General features: G+C 41.2%; 1 protein-coding gene across 2 annotated transcripts in view; it reads right to left on the reverse strand.

Moving 5' to 3' along the window:
* Window positions 1–19919, reverse strand: part of LOC117446973 (myosin-10) — a 62455-nt gene that overhangs the window by 29411 nt on the left and 13125 nt on the right. The window contains exons 4-13 of one of the 2 annotated variants that reach the window (XM_034083523.2): window positions 9263–9290; window positions 6063–6165; window positions 5684–5713; window positions 5441–5455; window positions 4906–4923; window positions 2375–2467; window positions 1896–1959; window positions 1588–1686; window positions 1260–1403; window positions 807–902 (exon numbers count right to left, since the gene is read on the reverse strand). In XM_034083523.2, the coding sequence (XP_033939414.1) occupies window positions 807–902; window positions 1260–1403; window positions 1588–1686; window positions 1896–1959; window positions 2375–2467; window positions 4906–4923; window positions 5441–5455; window positions 5684–5713; window positions 6063–6165; window positions 9263–9290 (690 nt within the window). The remainder of the gene's footprint in view (window positions 1–806; window positions 903–1259; window positions 1404–1587; window positions 1687–1895; window positions 1960–2374; window positions 2468–4905; window positions 4924–5440; window positions 5456–5683; window positions 5714–6062; window positions 6166–9262; window positions 9291–19919) is intronic. The other variant, XM_034083531.2, reaches the window with a different exon arrangement.

The following is a 19919-nucleotide window of genomic DNA, read 5'->3' on the forward strand; positions in this document are numbered from 1 at the left end:
GGCACCCCCCCCCCCCCCCCCGCCTGCTGCCACCACCCGCCCAAGTATATTTCAGATCTGTGGGAAACACTGGAGGCTACAACACAAGTCTTAAAAGGGTATATTTGATATATACCTGAATGTTTAATGTCTTTAAACAAAATGTTACGGAGACAATTTCTTGTTTTTGGTTTTGATACTCATGAAGATCTTTCCCAGTGTTGCATTGACATCGTTAAAAAAAAACTATAGAACCTTAAGAAATCTTTTTAAAGATGTTCCCTCAATAGATTTAATGAGGAAAAATGTAATATGTTACATGGCTAGAGATAGTGGAAAAGTAGAAAAGCATGATCTGCTTAAGCTCAGCCAAGTTGTACTACTAAAAAAAACCTCTGCCTCAGTCTTGGATTCTGCTTGTTGCATTTGGGAATATCTGGCCGAGCTCTATCACTGGCATTGGACTCATCCTCTCTCCCTGTCTCCCTTATTTAAGGGCCAAATACGCAGTGCCTCATGTGGAGGAACTGGAAGACTCTGCCCCATTTCCTTCTGGAGTAAATCCTCATAATAATGTGGCTTAATGGCCGGTTGACTGGGCCCGGGGAGAGAAAAGACACAAATCACTAGTTCCTCTGTTCTGTGGATAAGGATGCAGCGTGAGGGAGGCAGGGAGAGGGGAGGAGAGGAGTTGAAGTATATATGGGAAGAGGAAGAGGAGGAAAATAATCTCTTGACCTGTGAGCTGGGAGGTTATAAAGCAGATGTAAAAGGATTGCAACCCGCGCGTGTCTGTGTGTGTGTATGAGTGTGTGTGGGATACATACCAGTATTATCAGGCATAGAGGCTTGATCAGAGTTCCTCTCCTTCTTAAAGCTAATGTTACCAAACTGAAGCACCGAGGACACCACCTTTAGCATGGCTACAGATATAAAAAAGGGAAAAATATTAATATTGTAGTGACATTTTGTAGCATTACATGGATGTGTTTAAGTAGTGGAACTGACAAAAACAGGTGTGTTTTTTTATGGTCATGTACTGAACAATTTGATCAAATCCCATTCAAATGACAAACTATTTAACCATCACCATCATTTTCTTTTCACTCAAAAATGCAGCATTGCATAAACACAGGTACAGTACAGAGATTGCTGGTTTCTCTGTGAACAATACATTCAGAGGGACCTTGATAAGTCATTTTCTCCGTAGTAATGAAAGCAACACTCTTGGGAAACTTTTATGTTTATGCATGTCTCTTGCTAGTGTTGTGGTAACGTACACAGAATCTCCTCATGGCCGAAGCTCATGATGTTCATGGCATCCATCGTCTCCTGGAAATTATCTTTGTCCTGCTGGCCGGGGATCGTGATGTTTCCGTTAGACATAAACCGGTAGCTGTTGAATCCATCCAAAAGCAGGTCCGCTGTAATGAATAAAACATTAAAAGAAGTGGTTAAGATGTGATGTTTTGAATGTGAACTATTTCATATTATTATTAGTTATACTGTCAACTTGTATTTTACTAAGTTCAGCTGCCAAAAACAGATTTGGTCGAGATTGACAGAAACATAATATACCTTGGTAGTTTTAAACTTCAGTCTACTTACATTTGAGGTGCTCTCCAGCTCCAGCGAGCAGCTGGTAGAAAACGTGGAAGGTGCGCTCATCTTTGGCTTGACGAATAGCTCTGGATTTCTCCAGTAAGTCTCACACAGAACGGTCAAGAAAATATCAATTTGGTCGTTCATTTGGACATAGAATCAAAACTTGTTTACATGAGAAATGGTTCCTAGATTACAGGTCTAATTTGTAGACAAATCCAGATCAAAATGTATGTATAAATGGATTTTTTTTTCCAACTTCCAATAAACGCTTTACGCTTTATGAATATCTTATCTACATCAACGCAGGATACAGGTTTCAATATTGGCTCCAACGATGTATCCGGTGACATCAAAGTTGATGCGGATGAATTTCCCCTGCAGAGATTAACACTAATGTTCAGAACGTGCACAAGACAAGATATACAGAAGTCAATCTGGTACATAACTCTGTTGTAACACAAGCTGAGGCCTCATGGTGAGGATTAAGCTTGATGTTTATATATATAACATCAAACTTAAAAAGCATGAGACTAAGACAAATCATCTACACACAGAATAGGTTATAGACGTGCTTATATTCAAAACATCCCATTATTTTGACACACAGGACTTCAACCAGCATCATTTAATTTGACTGTAGTACTTTTAGATAAAAGGGTGTGAGCCATAGGGAACATGAAAGGTCTGTTTGTGCAATGATGGTCGCAGGCTGGAATACGGGATGGATTAGACTTTGATGCACATAACAAAATGCAACCTATCTACATGAATATTCATTTTCTATACTTACAAAACGTGACGAGTTGTCATTTTTCACTGTTTTAGCATTCCCAAAAGCTTCAAGGATGGGATTGGCTTGTAAAAGCTGACGTTCCAATTCACCCTGAAAAACAGAGGAATGTTACAGAAGGCCTTTGACTTATCAGCAAAAAACAGAGTATAAACTTGTGAATTACTGATTATAGAAAAACATACATGCAGACAAAGACAGATGAAATATTGTCATGTGTTTAATACAGACAGATGTCATGTTATCCCTTTACTAACAAAGTCATTTGCATCCAAAGCAACACCAGGCAATGTGAAAACTATTATAAAGAGGTAACCTCTGTTTGATGTAACATTTCTGAAGGTATAGATAAATATGTCCGTCTGCCTCTTTAAGGTGCGACCTCATGTACATGTCATGTAATTGGTAATGGAAATTCCCAGTCAGTTTGTGTTAACAGCAATATGTTGACGGAAGATAGAGCCAACATCTTCATGTGATAGAAGATTTAAATGAGAAAAAAAACGAATCCTGTGAAAATTGTGTCGTCATCATAACATCTTTCACAACCTAGTTTATTCAATTCGCATTAGTTTTATATTTTTAAGTGTAATGTGATTGAGGGAGATTTCTTTGTTGTGAGAAAAGCCAGACAGCCTATCCTGTCACACCACAGAAACACTTTGGCTTCATTTCATCATTTCATAAATAAATAAACGCGTTGTGCAGATGTTTGGACAGGTGGTGCAGTGTGTTTGCATCTCAGCCACATTGTGGGCTTTGTCACGACCACAGAATTCAAAATGGCTGAGAGAAAAACACTTTCTTCTGCTATGTTGCTTTTCCTCTTGTGGCTGAGCGGAATACTTTCAAATGACTTCAGAAATAGCTGCACACACAAAGGGTTGGAGGAGGCCATGTTCCACACAAGGGAGCTCTCTGGAATGAGGAATCAGCATTGCACTCACGATGTGAGGCATGTAATGTGATCTTCGGCCGGAGAGCATGATGGGCTGCTTTTAATTCAGTTTTTATGCAGCTGGAAAGAAGCAGGGCTAAACTAGATCAACTCTGCCACCGCTCTGAAAGCTGGAAAAGCACCAGGAATGGGGTTTCAACCAAAAAACCTTTGTTTCTACATAAACACAGGCCTGTGGTGCAACTTAGTAGCTGGAAATTGTTCATTGGCAGCTTCTACCCATCTGTGTGGTCTGCTGTACGCACATAAACACAAAGTGCAGATTACAAACACCGGTGGGGGGCCAATTAGGCAGCATTAGAAGTTGACCCACATTCCTGATAGTGAGCATGCCAGGCTTCTGACAGCCAACAGAGCTGCCTCCCTCACATGAGCCGGACAATTGTTGTGTAGCTGTGATAAACATTTAGGCAACCTGAGAGGACTCACAACTACTGATCTCCCGAAACACATACAAAATCATTCTTGTCATCTCCTATAAAACTAATTGTTCTGTCTTTTTAGAAAGTATTTAGCTACATGCATGTCTCTCATCAAAGTGCAGGCTGTCTGTAGGCCATGGAGCGTTACTTTAGGACAGATTGAGTTGAGTCCAAAGAGGATCAGTCAAAACTGTTCCACTAAATCTCATGAAGCAGAGGCAAGATGTGGATGTGTACTCGTAGCTCTACATCTGCTCTGGAGGTCTCAAGGATAGGTAAATATTACAAGTTGCTCTTATCATCAGCAGAAGAAAGAGAATTGGGAATGACATGCAGCGCGTGGAGAGGTACGAGCCAAAGGGGAGAAATCATGTGGGACGACAAACCTTCGAGGCTTAATATAACTTAGTGTATGAAATCGCCCACTAGATGCAGGTCAAGGGGTTAGGATGAGTTGGCTTGAACACCAGTGAAGCACTTTCATTTATTTTAGGTACGTTTGCTACATATCTTGTGATGTAACTTTTGCTGTTCTCTGATTTCATTAGCTGTAATGACAACTGGAGGATATTCATTCTTCTATTCAGTAACAAATATTCATTAATTGATAGAAAACTAGCCAAGTCTACCAATTAGACTTTCACGGACTGACTGATGAACATCATTTGATCTGATTCTGTTTATGCATTTACAAGAAAGATTTTGAATAATGCTTGGTTTAATTATATCTTGTTTTTTCCCTGTCAATCACAAATGCAGACACCTCTGGATATATCTATAACACATTCTACCGAATGTAAAACAATATTGGTTGAAAAAATAACAAGAAATTCCCTTTTTTCTAATTGTTAATCCATAGTGATAGCATGGTATCTATCTGCTTAAAGAAGCACATTAGTGTATACACAGAAGATTAGAGCAAAGATTGAGCTCTAAGAGGGTAGGGGTCCTCACACTGTAAGTCATGTAAATGTTAAATGTCTGATAGAAGAAGTATATTAACTCAGTGAGGACAGGAAGTACAGATCAAAGTTAGGTTGATCAATACTGCAGGATGACAGTTGCTTTTCAGGTTCAAGAGGAGATGGAAACAGATTGGGATAGCACCCCTTTTATATTGTTAGTTAGGCGAGAAACTACATACTACTCACATAAAACAGGGATCCACTCTGCAGGAATAGGGAAATTCAATTGTTATCATGGAGGATAATAAAATTGCATTAATGTCATGGATACAAGTTAACCTGTAGTTCAAGCTAAACATTTTGAATGAGGCCTTATTGCCGTCATCTAGGTATAACCGACAGCAGTCTAATGATAGAATTACAACAGTTGATATTACAATACATCAGTGGTTTTGTAGTTACTCAGGTTATGTTGCTATCAGAACTACCTGCAGCGCTCTAGGTCAGGTGACAACAGTCTGATGATACACAAATATAATATACGCCTTGCTTTGGCAATTATTATCATTATTGCAGCAGCAGAAGTGGCTAGGCTTCATATAACTTAGGATGGCTCAACATGTGACAACCACATAAATACATACAACATGCATATGACTGTTTCTGTGAATCGTAATAATGGCAAGCACATTTAAAGTGTGGTACGTCTAACAGAAGTCATTCACATAAAACACACTTAAGGGAGACGGAGAAATCATGCAAAGATTTGAAATGTACTTACAACTGCATTTTGGGCCTGACAGAGAGAGACAATGTAAAAGCTAAATATGCTGTTTTGAGGTATTTAAACTTATGAAATCACACTAAGTGTAAACCGACACATCTGGTGTCTTCGAACTTATTGACGGTGTTTGATTATCCCATTTCAGACAGGCCTTTTTAGACCAAAAGTAAGAATGTTTGATAAGAAAATGTGAGTCTAGCATGCACCACAGAACATGGAGTAAAAAGTAAAGAGACTTGCCTGTTGTTTCACTGGTTTGGGGGATTCTGGCTGTTTGGTACAGATAATCAAATGCACATTGTTATAATGTGTACACAAAGAGCCATATTGCCTACTACAGGAGCTGGTGTTTATAGAATAAAACCCCCTTATGGTCAAGCTGATCATTAGTTATTTATAGTGTTTGTTACTTTAAATACATTTTTAATAGGGTCAAAATAAACAATCTAGTCTTAATGGATTGTGGGACCATTCAGAGAGATGACATGGCATAGTGTTAATGATTCATTTGTTCATAAAATTAATGTTAGTAATTCACCTTTTATGGATCATTTCAGTCTCGTCTATGGCTTTGAGAAGATATTGCTTACATAACTTAGAGCGATGAGAGAATACTCACAGGCGTGTTGTGGTCTTTTCTTCCTTTGTGGGAGGAGGCCACATGTGCCAGGTACTGTATGACCTTTTTTGTGTTTTCTGTCTTGCCAGCTCCTGACTCACCTCTGTGGGACAAAGGAGACACACACAAAACAGAGATCTTCAGAACAGTGTGTGTGTGTGACATACTTAACTCTTCAGAATCAACCCTTTAAGTCTACATCTCAGTTACTTTTTGACCTTTAAAAACTGTATCAATAAAGTTACTGTCTCTTAACTTTACAGATTTGCAGGTGCTTCTGGGTGATGACAGAACACAAGCCCCGTCCTCTTTTCCACAAGAAAGTAATGTGAGAATAATATTTAGACTGAAAGTATATTCTTCGTGAGTGTCTTGTCATGTGTCTCTTTCTCTGCAGTGCTTTTTCAGTGTGTCAGTCAGGTTTAGTCCTGTGGTCGCTGGCCTGTTGATGTGCAGCCTGCTCTGTCATACAGTACAGTGACCACGGCATTGAAAAACTGAAACAATTCTCCAAGACATGCAAAGATTTTAGGGAAGCAGTTTAGAATTAGATCATACTTGAGGTTTTACAGTAAGCGCACATTTGCATACACCAAGTATGCACAAAATATTGTTTTTCTTTCAGATAGAGAGTGTGATGTGGCTGACAGTAAGGACTGGGATAACTGTGTTACTGCCAGTCCTTTAGGCTGCTGTGAACAGAGGGAAATCATGGAGGGATTATGTCTGTTTTTTTCTCTGCTCCCATATTTCAGAAAAATATACACAGGTAGCTGACTTTGACATTATTTAGTTTGTTAGTCCATCCATCCATCCATCTTCTCCCGCTTATCCGTGGTCGGGTGGCGGGGGTAGCAGTTCCAGCAGAGAGCCCCAAACTTTCTTTTCCCTGGCGACATCAACCAGCTCTGACTGGGGGATCCCAAGGCGCTCCCAGGCCAGCGAAGAGATATAATCCCTCCACCTGGTCCTAGGTCTACCCCTTGGTCTCTTCCCAGCTGGACGTGCCTGGAACACCTCCCTATAGGGAGGCGCCCAGGTGGCATCCTAACTAGGTGCCCGAACCACCTCAACTGGCTTCTTTCGACGCGAAGGAGGAGCGGCTCAACTCCGAGTCCCTCCCTGATGACCGAACTTCTCACCTTATCTCTAAGGGAGACACCAGCCACCCGGCGGAGGAAACCCATCTCGGCCGCTTGTATCCGCGATCTCGTTCTTTCGGTCATGACCCATCCTTCATGACCATAGGTGAGGGTAGGAACGAAAATGGCCCGGTAGACAGAGAGCTTTGCCTTCCGGCTCAGCTCCCTTTTCGTCACAACGGTGCGGTAAAGCGACTGCAATACCGCTCCCGCTGCTCCGATTCTCCGGCCCATCTCACGCTCCATTGATCCCTCACTTGAGAACAAGACCCCGAGATACTTGAACTCCTTCACTTGGGGTAAGGACTCATTCCCTACTTGGAGTGGACAGTCCATCGGTTTCCTGCTGAGAACCATGGCCTCAGATTTGGAGGTGCTGATCCTCATCCCAGCCGCTTCACACTCGGTTGCGAACCGATCCAGTGAGTGCTGAAGGTCGCAGACCGATGAAGCCATCAGAACCACATCATCTGCAAAAAGCAGTGGTGCAATCCTTAGTCCACCGAACTGCAGACCCCCCCCCCCACGACTACGCCTCGAAATCCGATCCATGTATATTACAAACAGGATTGGTGACAAAGCGCAGCCCTGGCGGAGGCCAACCCTCACCGGAAATGGGTCCGACTTACTGCAGAGGACCCGGACACAGCTCTCGCTTTGGGAGTACAGAGATTGGATGGCCCTGAGTAGAGACCCCCTCACCCCATACTCCCGCAGCACCTCCCACAGTAACTCCCTGGGAACCCGGTCATACGCCTTCTCCAAGTCTACAAAACACATGTAGACCGGATAAGCGTACTCCCAGGCCCCCTCCAGGATCCTTGCGAGAGTAAAAAGCTGATCCGTCATTCCACGACCAGGACGGAATCCGCATTGTTCCTCCTCAACTGGTTTGTAGTTTGTTAGTGTTTTATATTATTTGCAATGAGTTTGGCACAATCTGAGCACCAAAGCCAAAGCCCTCGAGATCATGCATATAACCTTTTTGTGTGAAAGCATGAATATATCCGTCTTTTGTTTAAAAAAAGAAACATTAATGCAAACTACTGACCCTTAAACTATATTTTGTTACCGTTCTTGAGAGGTGTTGAACTCTAACTCTAGATTATGATTTTATTACACATTCGAACCATTATTTAAACAAAGCATTATATAAAAATAGTCAATCCGTCACGATCTGTGCTTTACAAAGACATGTCGCCTCAAATGTAATATTTTCTTTGCTTTTCCGTACTCTGATGTAAATTCGTCATCACTGTCTAGGATCAGATTACGTGGGTTGAATATGACCTCATTTGAATAATATGTTATTCATTAAAAATAAAATCTACATTTTTTTAAAGTGATCCCAAAATTATATTTTCAGCTTTGTTTGTGTTGGGGTTGTATTTTGTTGAATGTAAAGTTATTTTATAAATGATAGTCTGACTCGCACTGTGCATATAGAGGGTGACACCAACTCTTCACTATTCACCCTGCATGAGTAACTGGGTTGTTGCTGGTTTGTGTCTTGATAGCCTCTCTGACATTTTCTTTGGTGACATTCCTGTCATATGTAGAGACTTGTCACTGAAAGGACGCCAGAGGGCTGTGTAGCAAAAATGTCAGGCATTTCTCAGACCCACATTTCACACTTTCTCTCAAGTAGTGACAGTCTGGTCAATGTCAATGAGACACACAATCTACAATGACTGTGAAGGCCCGGGGCAGATCGTTCACTTGCACTCCTGAACTGTAGTTTAATTACCAATGCATGTATTATTGTCCCTTTGAACTGCATTTATTTCAGAGGAACAAAATGCCACAGAGAATGATATATTGCACCAAGTGATGTTATTTCCGAGAATAAAAAGGGGGGAAAAGACAAGAATAAGGATAGTGAATTAACCATGAATTGTATGCTATACATTGTGGACTTAGGGCTCAGTTTAACTCATAATAAGACCCACAGGCATAAAAGTATAGGCTTTGAGTTACCAATTGTTTAATCGACAACCAAGTACAAGACATTTTATTATAAAATTGATATTTATGAAGCAACTGAGGCTGTATACTTACGTGCAAAGAATGGATTGGTCTTCTCGATCTGTGGGAGACAGGAAGAGGGGGAAAAGGGAGAAGAAGCAAGAACAAATTAAACCTCAGCAGTCTTTGATTCAGTCTCCACTGGGCTTTCTCAAGGTTTGATTGACAACCTCATCACCAAAACACCATGCCAAAAGTAAAGTCTTATCAGCAGATTGCGGATTTATAGGTCAAAGTCAATCTTAGCCCATGTGAGCTTGACATCAAATGTTTTAATATCATGTTTTCACAGCCTGTGCCTCGTTTTTTTGTAGGCTCAGGCTTCACATCATTTCACCACAGGTATTTCCTGGAATGCAGAGAAGTGGCACTGTGAAGTCAAGTCACTGCACAGGAGAGATAAGGCAACTATAATGTCAGCTTTATATATTTATTTTGTATTGGTACTTTAGAGGTTGCTGATCCGAGGTAGGATTTTGAGTCCTGGCGAGAGAAATCGCTGATTAGGTAAAGATGAACAATCCTGGGCAGAGATGCTTAGTGAATGCATTTGAAAGCTTAAGTATCTACCAGATAGTTAAAGAAGCCTTAATAGTGTCTGTGTCATGTGTTTGGAATACATTTAATTTTTTTTAAATTTCATGAAGTCTCTCTCTAAAAATTGTTGGCTAGATTAGTTCAAGGAAATGTGCACATATTTGACTGACTATGGCATCAACCATTCACAGCATGGTGGCACAAAGAGTGATCCAATTCTTAAATCTTTTCTTGTGAAAATGTTAATGTGAGGTCTGCTGAGGGCAATTTATACTGTGGTCGTGTGGCAGTAAAAAATGATGTCTAATGTGTGTCTACATGTGTGTCACCGGGGTATTCCAGTTTGAAATGCCTTAAGAGCTCAATAGGGTGAATTAATGGTGATGATGTCATGGGAAAACAGTACTCTGTCTTCCTGTCGAGGGCCCCCACAGGGACAGGGCCTCCTGTCAACTCCCATGGCTGGCTAAGCAGCAAGAAGTCCAAAGATAAGATAAAAGCAATCAGACGCTCTGCACTCTATTCTTCACTCTGTAGAGCTTTGGCCCTGACAGCAACTGTGTTAGATCCATTCAGTACGAACAGACGCCATGTCATGATTAAGTTAATAGTAAAATCAGGACTATGGATCAAGATTATCCTTTTATATTGGGAAACAGTTGTATTGCACTTGTCTTGAACATTTACCAACAATAAAACATAATGTTTAAATATTTGTCAAATAATGAATCCCAAAAATATAAATCGCAGGTACTTTATCATTTGCTCTGTAGCCTTAAACATGTTTGGAATCAAAAAGCAGTTCATCACAGTGGGCTTAAAACAATCACCTGCGATTGGTGCGACTGTTAAAAGATGAATTTGGGCGGTGGTGGCGAAGTCCATAGGGACTTGGCTTGGCAACTGGAAGGTCACCAGTTCAAGTCCCGGCAAGACCAAGTGCTACCGAGGTGTCCCTGAGCAAGGCACCGTTCCCTACACTGCTCCCCGGGCGCTGTTCAAAATGGCAGCCCACTGCTCCTAACACTAGGATGGGTCAAATGCAGAGAAACAATTTCCCCACGAGGATTAATAAAGTATATCAAATCAAAATCAAAATCGGGCATCCATCTTATTTAATTCTGGCTAAGACAGTTTCCTGTATTTGATGAGCAAGCACCTGGTCATCAAGTGTTCAGGATCTCAGAGGTCATTAATACTGTACTGTATTGCAAAGTCAACATGTTTGTTAATTAAAGGAGTTACTGCTGATTGGCAAGCAGCTGCATTAGTGGATTACCTTTGGAGAGGTTAGCCATCAATAACTCAGGGAGAGACACATTTTTCTCACTTTAAGTATAGCTGTGTGACCGAACCAAAACCATTCCTGCCTTAACATGCATGTGTACCTAAAGATGTCCTTTTAAGTTTCCAAATGTAATTCAGTACGTAGCTCAACAACAGTCTGAACAAAATATTGCAAGGCAACAAGAGTTTGCAATTGTAATTTATTTGGATCTGAAGTGGTACAGCAGGTGAAAATATAAACACAGTGATAAACAATGTTCCTAATTTAGTGGATGCAACCCCCTCTACGTCAGAATAGTTAAGTGATCTGTTTGAGCAGCATATAATACAAATAAGATCCATGGCAAAGGAAAGTAAGCTTTTTGCAAAAACCTACTAGTTTCATTGAGTTCCTCTGCCCTTCCAGCAAAAAGCTAAGACGATATAAAAGATTAAAATCCCAGAAGTAGATGTGGTTAGGGAGCTGATCATTTAAACATAGAGCAGCAGAGCACTCTTGGTCCCTGACTGTGATCTAATTCTGCTCAGCATGGTTAGTCTGATGGCTGATCATGAAATATGGTTTTATGCAAACTTTTACTTTTCCACTCTACAACATATGATTTGCAAGTTTAGAACCTACCAAGTCATCCTATGGTTAATCTGAAGGGGTCATATACGTATTATAACTGCTTAGTGCCCACATATCATGTTGCCACTCAATGTGATAACATGTACTTTGGGGTGACGAGTAACCATTGCTTCATTTCAATGGGGTCAAAAGCCATAAAGGTTAGCAACTACTTCCCTCAGACAAGCTGTGAATATTTCAACTCATTTTGTACATGTTGATTCCCAGACTGGACCGTACTGCCAGGGGCTTCCTGGACTGAAGTGCTGACTGTGCTTTTTTGAGGTAAAACGGCGGAAAGTTATCTGACTGAGGACAAAGCTGAAAGGCTCATCAGGGACAACGAGGGTTTCCTGGCTTTGACCAGGAACTTCCTGCAGTTAAGAACTGTAACAAGGGGAATTGGACACATGCATTCACACACTGCTAAAGCTACGCCGAACCTTCAGGATCTCTCAAGCTACGACGGCCATTAAAGCACACATGCAAACACAATTCATCATTCGCCCCCGACTCTTTTCACCCATCCTTACATTCACACCCCGATCTGAATCAGACACACACGGCACTCAGAAAGCTCTCCTTTATCAGACTCGCCGCAGACACAGACAGTGGAAAGATGTGATCCAGTCATTGTGAAACCTCTTGCTTCGCTCCAGACTGTTAGGCGCTGATTAGTGGCAGACGACTGTGGGTCTGTGCAGATGAGAACTACTAACAGGGGCTGTTATTTCCGTAACATTACTTAATGGTCATAAGGACTGTTTTGTGGGTTTCGCATGATTAGCGAGGCTCTTGCCAACTCCACATGACTCCATTATGTGAAGATTTTCCCCAGGATATAAAATATCTCTTTTTAAGAGAATGCTGAGACATTTTAGTATTTTAAATATTGACTCAGACCTTTTTAAGGACAAAAACATGGACATGTAGTACGACACAAGCTATGTAGTATAGATTTGGATAAAAGTAGCCATTAGATTGAAACTGTTTTCGTCAATGGCTTTACAAACTGGTGACAGTGAAAAATGTGACGATGTCTTGCGGCTTAGACATAAACACAGCAGCTCTGCATGTGGTGTTTCTCCCACTAAGGAGAGAGGGGGGGAGAAAGGGAGCTGATCTCAGCTCTCGACAGTGAGCTCATTGTGAGGCTGTGGCTCGCTGGGCCTGGGCCAGTGTCTGCCACTGATGGCTAAGGCCTGTATTTGAAGTGCAAACACTCACCTCAGGAACCAGTCCTGCACTCTAATCTAGCTGTTACTAAAATGTCACAGCGGGATAAAAACGTTCAAAGAAACCACAGAGATGTAAATAGCACAACTCATGAGCTAAATGTTCAGGGTAATGAAGACAAATCGCTGAGCAGCATGATGCTGTCTCATTACCAGGAGGAAGTAGAGCTTTGTCTCTGTGCTGTCTGCAAAGACAACAAAGCTATAATGTTAATTATGATGTTTTCTTAGCAAAAAATGCTTTATTAAGCCATTACCCAAGTCATCCGTTTTTATGTAGTCTTGCTGACATAAAGACTCAACAGAATCATTACCTATTTGGTAGGGGTAATGTCTTAAAGCAAAAAGGACTCTTAGTTCGTAATGTAATTTTCTACATTCCATTGTTTTTACAATGTGTCTTCTTTCAAACAAATACTGCATCTCATGAATTTCTAATAGAATACACTTTCAAATGATGATCTGAAAGGCAATCCTGCAAATCTAGCCGTAACAAGCAATGACCCAAGGCTGCTAAAGGCTGAGGAAAGAAAGAAAACTTGACACTCCAGTGTGCGAAAAAGTACACGTCCCACCGTCCGGGACGTGTTATTTACAATATCGGACAAGTAGATCTTTCAATTGACTTGTCCGGCGGACAAGTGATGTTTTTCGCCCCGATTTATTGACAAATTATTGATACATTCAGTTTACAAAAGGCAGAACTCATTCGCAAATTGTCCGTGTCCGCCATTGTTCGTTTAGAAATGTTAGTTTCGGTTCTGCTTGTCGATTCCTAAGGAAATGCATCTCGCCGCTTTCTGTACAGTTAGACGGGGGCGGGGCGGGAAGTGTAGCACCGTGGCAGGGTTGGGAAGCAAAACTCGGTTCCGAGTAGGAACAAATAACAATTGTCCGGTACCGGGATTAATAAGAGTTGTGAGGACAGGAGGCCGAGCCCCGCGGACTGCAGCTCTCTCTCTATGCTCCGTATCAGCTGATCGCTGCATGGTGCAGCTCAGCGTCTCTCTCTCTCTCTTTCTACACACAGCGCATCCGCTGCCTGTTTAACAGCCTCATCTTTGTCAAACTTTCTTATGTTCTCTCTCTAACACGTAATGAAGGTTATTAAGCGTTTTAGCTCCTGTGTTGTTAATATTGACCACCATTTCCTTTATGAAGTGAAGCAGCCTCCCTGTCTGTGTCCTCGCGCTGTCCTCACATCCCCGGACCCCCAGGCTCGGAGGAGCAGGGATGTCAGTATTGTTTATGAAGCAGGGTATAGAAAGTACATTATTGAAATGCTATTTATACTATTTATTAACTTTTACAAACAGTGAGCAGCTGGGCAGCTGCAGCATGTGTATTGCAGGACATGTGTAAGCGTGCAAGTGTCTTTGAGTTGTAGAAAAGCGCTAGGCCTATAGGCTATAAATATAATAATAATAATAACTTTATTTGTATAGCACCTTTCATACAGGGGATTGCAGTTCAAAGTGCTTTACATCAGTAAAAAATAAGACATAACATCTGTGTAAAACAAGCAGCAAGAGCAAAGCATAAAGTGGGATAAAATAATTAAAAATAAAAACATGGGGAATAAAACATAGAGAAATAGTGCAATGTCAATCACAGAGAATAGTGCAGTATAATAGTGTAAAATCAGTAAAATGCTTTGGTAAAGATAGGTTTTAAGCTGCCTTTTAAAAATGCCTAATGTATTGGCTTCCCTAATATTGTTGCGTAACATGTTCCACAGTTTTGGGGCGTAGTTTACAAAGGCTGCATCACCGATCTTCTTTTATGACTCTTTCTGGTGACCTCTAATAGACCTGCATCTGATGATCGCAGTGTTCTGGCAGGTGTGTAGTTCATTAGAGAGTCAGCAATGTAGCTGGGTCCTTGTCCATTTTTAGAGCCTTGTATATGAGGAGAAGTACCTTAAAATCAATTCTAAAAGTTACAGGAAGCCAGTGTAGAGTAGCTAAGACAGGACTAACGTGTTCCCTCCTTTTGGTATTAGTCAGTAGTCTAGCTGCAGAGTTTTTAATGAGCTGGAGTCTTTGTACATTCTCAAACTGCACCACTTAGAACTAACTAAACAATGCAGAGATTATTTTTATATAATTGTATTCAATAACCGTAAGAAATTCAACAGTATGAAGTGATTTGTAAATAGGAATACAGATTTGACTTAATGTTTTCATAAATATATTTTTCTCCCAGTTTGTCATGGGACTGATTTACCCTCTCCAAGAACCGGAATCGAGAACCGAAAATAACCAGAATCGAAAAGCAGAACCGGAATCGTTAAAATCCAAACAATACCCAACCCTATGTGTGATGCAGTAAAATGTTACCGCTCACTTACGTTAGCGGTGTTGTAAAAACTGTGGGAAAATGTAAAAAATACGATGACGAAGAAGAAGATTCCAGTGGCCCCAATTTTTGTCAATTCTGGACAAGTGAAAAATGTATTCGGACAAGTAAATTGCCAAACTCACTTGTCCATGGACAAGTACTCTCTAAAAACTTTTTCTCACACTGCACTCCAAATACATTACTATGCTTGGACTATCATTTATATTTATTTTCAACTAAAAATAAAGTTGGTTAAGTACTCCATGTGGCAATTATGGGATTTGCGATGAAGCACACTTGGATGGGGCAGGAGCATTGGCATAAAACTAAACTACAACAACAGAAATCTTAAAGCATAGCTGATTCTGAAGAATTCTGGGTGTCTTTAGTGTCCTGGCATGGAAAAGCAAACACCTTGAGCAGTTATACTTATGACATTGTGCCAAAGGGGCTTTAACAACTTAACCTGTTAAGGCCCCGAGCCTGTTTTTCTGGTCTCGGGCTCGAAAGTGACATTCCCAGAACAAATGACCATAACTTCACTTCTAAAAGGGGTAAATGAATAATCTTTTTTCTCAAAGCAATGATAAACCTGTGAGTTGGATGTAGAAAAGTCAGAATTAATATAGAAGTTTTTATCTTAAAGTAAATTCAGATTGAACATAGTAAAAAAATTTAAATTATAGTTTCCGTCCAAGAAAAAACAATACTGATAGTAAAAACCGACCTTGAATGATGGGATAGTAGACTAAAAGCTTTAGGAATCCAAACTATAACATATAATAAGTACCCTGTATCAAGATTGATGCAAAACAAGTGACATTTTACCTTTTTAGAGAGGTTTAGAAAGAAAAAAAACACTTCTGGGGTCATTTGGGTGTATTTTGGTATTTTGGGCCGTTTCTCAGGAACCCAGTGGTCGATTTTGGTGATTGACACCTCTTTTTAACCGTTAGAGCCAATATAATTGAGGGGAGGTTCCTAAATCCATCTAAAATGAGAGTGATGCGCACGCAGCTTGCCCAAAACCGGAAGCTCCGTCACACTCGGAAATACGAATATTGCCATAAATATGATGATGGATTATTAGTAATCATGTGACACAGAGACATTGGATTAACCTTCAGCAGCGTTTTTATGCGTTTTAATGCCATTGAACACAACTTTTGATAAGAAAACAGCAGAGGTAAGATGTATTTGCCGTTTTGGCCCCGTAAAGCTAAGTTGTGTGTTGTCTGGTTTCGCCTTCGCTGCCCTGAGTTTTGGTCGTCGAGTGATGATACTTATACCATTGTAACCTGTGGAATCTCAGCTTTCATTGTTTGTACAGAAACGATGTACAAACAACATATTTCTACCGTGAGTTCTGTGCTAAGTGCGTTAGAATTTTGTCGCTTAGTGCTAATTCAGAGGCTCGGGGGGCTATGGGGCTTAACAGGTTAATAAAAGAAGGCCACAGTTGTGTTTAAAGGCCCCTACACACCAATCTGACACCAAAGAACACGTCCCGACGGACCCGACTGTTGTGTCGCCTCACGTCTCCTGCGTCTTGGCCAACAGTCGCACTGGAACACACCGCAAAGATGTCAGCCGACGGCCAAGTAGCACATACGAACTGCGCATGCGTGAGTGGCAATAACTCTCCTAACCAACAGGCCGCGGTTGTGTGTATTTGTCATTCAAAAGAGGCAACAACCAGAAGACAGACTGCGTGATAACCGAGAGAAGAAGAACAGACTGCATGATATAAACAAACAGCGTGTGCGTTCCATTTTCACTCTACAGCGAGAATCTCATGGAGCTTTCCCGAACCTGTGTCGAGAGCTGGAGTTAAATGAAATCTCAGATTTGCCTTCTTAATCGTTTGTTTGGGTCCCTCACTTCCGTTTCGCTTCTCATGCACTGATTCGCTAAGCTGAACAGCCAATCAGAGTGATTTCTTTAGCCGACGGCCTTGTACCGTCAGCCTCCCGATTCAACATGTTGAATCGGCGGCGGAAGGTGACGGCACGGCCCAAAGGACACGACGGGGCGGGACACAACAATCTGAGTAGGGCGACAGGACGCTCATTGACGGCCAGACATCTATTGACGGCCGAAATCGGCTTGGTGTGTAAGGACCTTAAAGTGGCATTGATGAACCAGTACTTGCCATTCATCTACCTTTCAAATGTGAGAATACTACTTCATATTGGTTTTAAAAGCCAAAGCATTCAATCATTTCCAACTATCCATTTTAGCTTTTTAAAGGCCTCTAGTGTGGGAAGAACTGGGATTGATGCTTAAGCCAAGGATTTCCAGACGGAAAGAAATGCAAAGGAGATCCAAAGTTTTAGGTTTCCCATATGGAGCCTTTCTAAGAAGGAAAGTCTGTAAGGAAATCTGGGAAAAGCTGTGCTTGAAAAACATTCACAAAATGATTTAAATTTAATTGAAGGTTTTCATGGAAATACTGAAGCAAAGAAATGTATGAAGAAAACCTGTGAGTAATATCTACATTAGGTGCAAAAATAGCGTGTTGACATGTAATGTTGTATTTAATATAGATAGTGACAGAAAGACAAAGCATAACTAAATCTACTTTAGATTCTAACACTATATCGTGAACTACTGGTCAGTCTCCCTTCCACTAGTTGATTTAAAAAAACGAAAACTAACTTCACAAGTAAAACTTATATTGACCAGTCAATCCGGTCAATCTGGGTGACAACCAAAAAAAGGTATTATAGACCCATATCTTAACATTAAATAGGGGGAGGAGCAATAACAAGGAAAAGGGGAATCAGTTGAACTGGCAATCGCAACAAGAAAATTCCCTCAATCAGTCAGGAAAGCATTTTGCTTAACGTTTGTGTTCAGCTGGAATTAAGACACTACTGTCCCTAATTGGACTAAAGAAAAGACAAAGTGGGTCTGTCTTTTAATTTGGCAGAACGAAGAAGAAAAATAAATCACATTTAGTGTTCTTCTCGTAGTTTTTTGTCACCTGTCCTTTTAGAATGCATTTGAAAGGAGCTATAAAATAACACTATAAACTAAAGTAATAGATAAAGGAATAGCAGCTAACTGTGCCAGTCATTTTATGATACAGCTGTGAGCTTTATGAAGATCTCTTACAATGAAAACATGAGTGTTCCTTCAGTTACTGACCGATCGGTTTCACTGTCCACAAAAGACTCTGTTCCAGTTGTTTTTATAAGGAAAAAGAGAAATGTCTTTAAGAAAAATAACTGTGAATGTAAACCTGTCCTGATCCACAGCTCCTTGACTACAGCAGTGGATCACTTTTTCAAGAGAATAGCCAAAACGTACTTTGTGCTTAGTGTGCTCCAGTCTGTCCAGGAGGAGGTTTGAGGTGAAAAGAGCCCGGCATCAAACCTCAGTTCAAAAGGCCATCAAAGCCATTACTGTTTGCTATGGACCTCAATCGTGCCAGGTGGGCCAGTGTACGCTGTGCCATTAAAAACATTCCCTAGATAGCTTATTAAACATTCCTGACAGTATATATTACACTGTGCACATCACTGAAAACGTAATGCCTTGCATTCTTTAAACACTAAATGTAATCGTCGTATATCAAAATCAGCCATGCTGCTGACATGATACATTTGACGTGAGGGGAATAAAAAACTGGGCTTTGGTAACAACATCGATGAGCTATGATGGTTCTAGCTGGACTCGACCTAACGCCTGGATTAGACACCAGGGAGTCACTTGAGGAGGGTGGTCTTTTACCATTTCTACTGAAACAAAGACCCCTGTATAAAAACCCCACCTAGGGACACTGTCAGTGCTGATGCCTGTCCACTCTTGGAAGCTATCGCAGCTGCATACATGACCGTTCCTTGACACGTATTTTATTAAAAGCATCAGCATTTTCCTACGACACATTAACAGATATGATCAAATGTAGCTTCATGTACGGCCTGTGAGTTCACCTCGACTGAGCACCGAGGGTAATTATGTAAAGTATCTGGACCACTAATCAATGACAGATGTGCAGAAGGTTCTGGAGGTCTGCTTACACACCCTGGCCGTTTTTCAATCGCGAGGATGCTTGCTTGGTAGCACATGTCTTCCGAGTCACTTCCTTCAGAAGCTAGGCAAGAATCCTTCCTGGCATTCGGAAAACGAAGAGTGGAACAGGCTAGCAAGTGTGCAGGTATGCCTCATATGAGAGGCCCCGCCTTACATTTTCCGCCACAGATTTGGGGAAATTGGTCCGTGCGCAAAGCATTGTGGGGATTTGAAGGACGAGAAGTCTACCCATGTGCAGCCTCTAAATTACCCCCAAACCAAGGAGGACGCGGCCTCGGTGGAATTCCAAGTATGCTGGAGATTGGAACAGTCCTTCGGCGGCACTCGATGACGTAGTATCCTTGAAATATTGGCTTGGAAGCCAGTTTCCTCGCGATTGAGAAACGGCCCCTGTCTTTGTTAGGTAACACTTCATTTAACCTCCCATATGAGTTCTGACTGGCTTCACACCAATGCTGAGGTAATTAACAGATCCCTGCGAGGTTTAGACACCCTTCAGCTGTAGATGCAATTAGCCAATCTGTTTGACTCCAAAGGTCATAAATCAGTGGCAACAAATTATACGTCTCAAGTGTTCTTTCTTGTTCAGATGGCAACTGACACTGCAAAGTCTAAACATGATGTGTGAAAGTCTGATATTCAT

This window comes from Pseudochaenichthys georgianus, chromosome 1 (assembly GCF_902827115.2).
Source record: "Pseudochaenichthys georgianus chromosome 1, fPseGeo1.2, whole genome shotgun sequence".
Lineage (NCBI taxonomy): Eukaryota > Metazoa > Chordata > Actinopteri > Perciformes > Channichthyidae > Pseudochaenichthys > Pseudochaenichthys georgianus.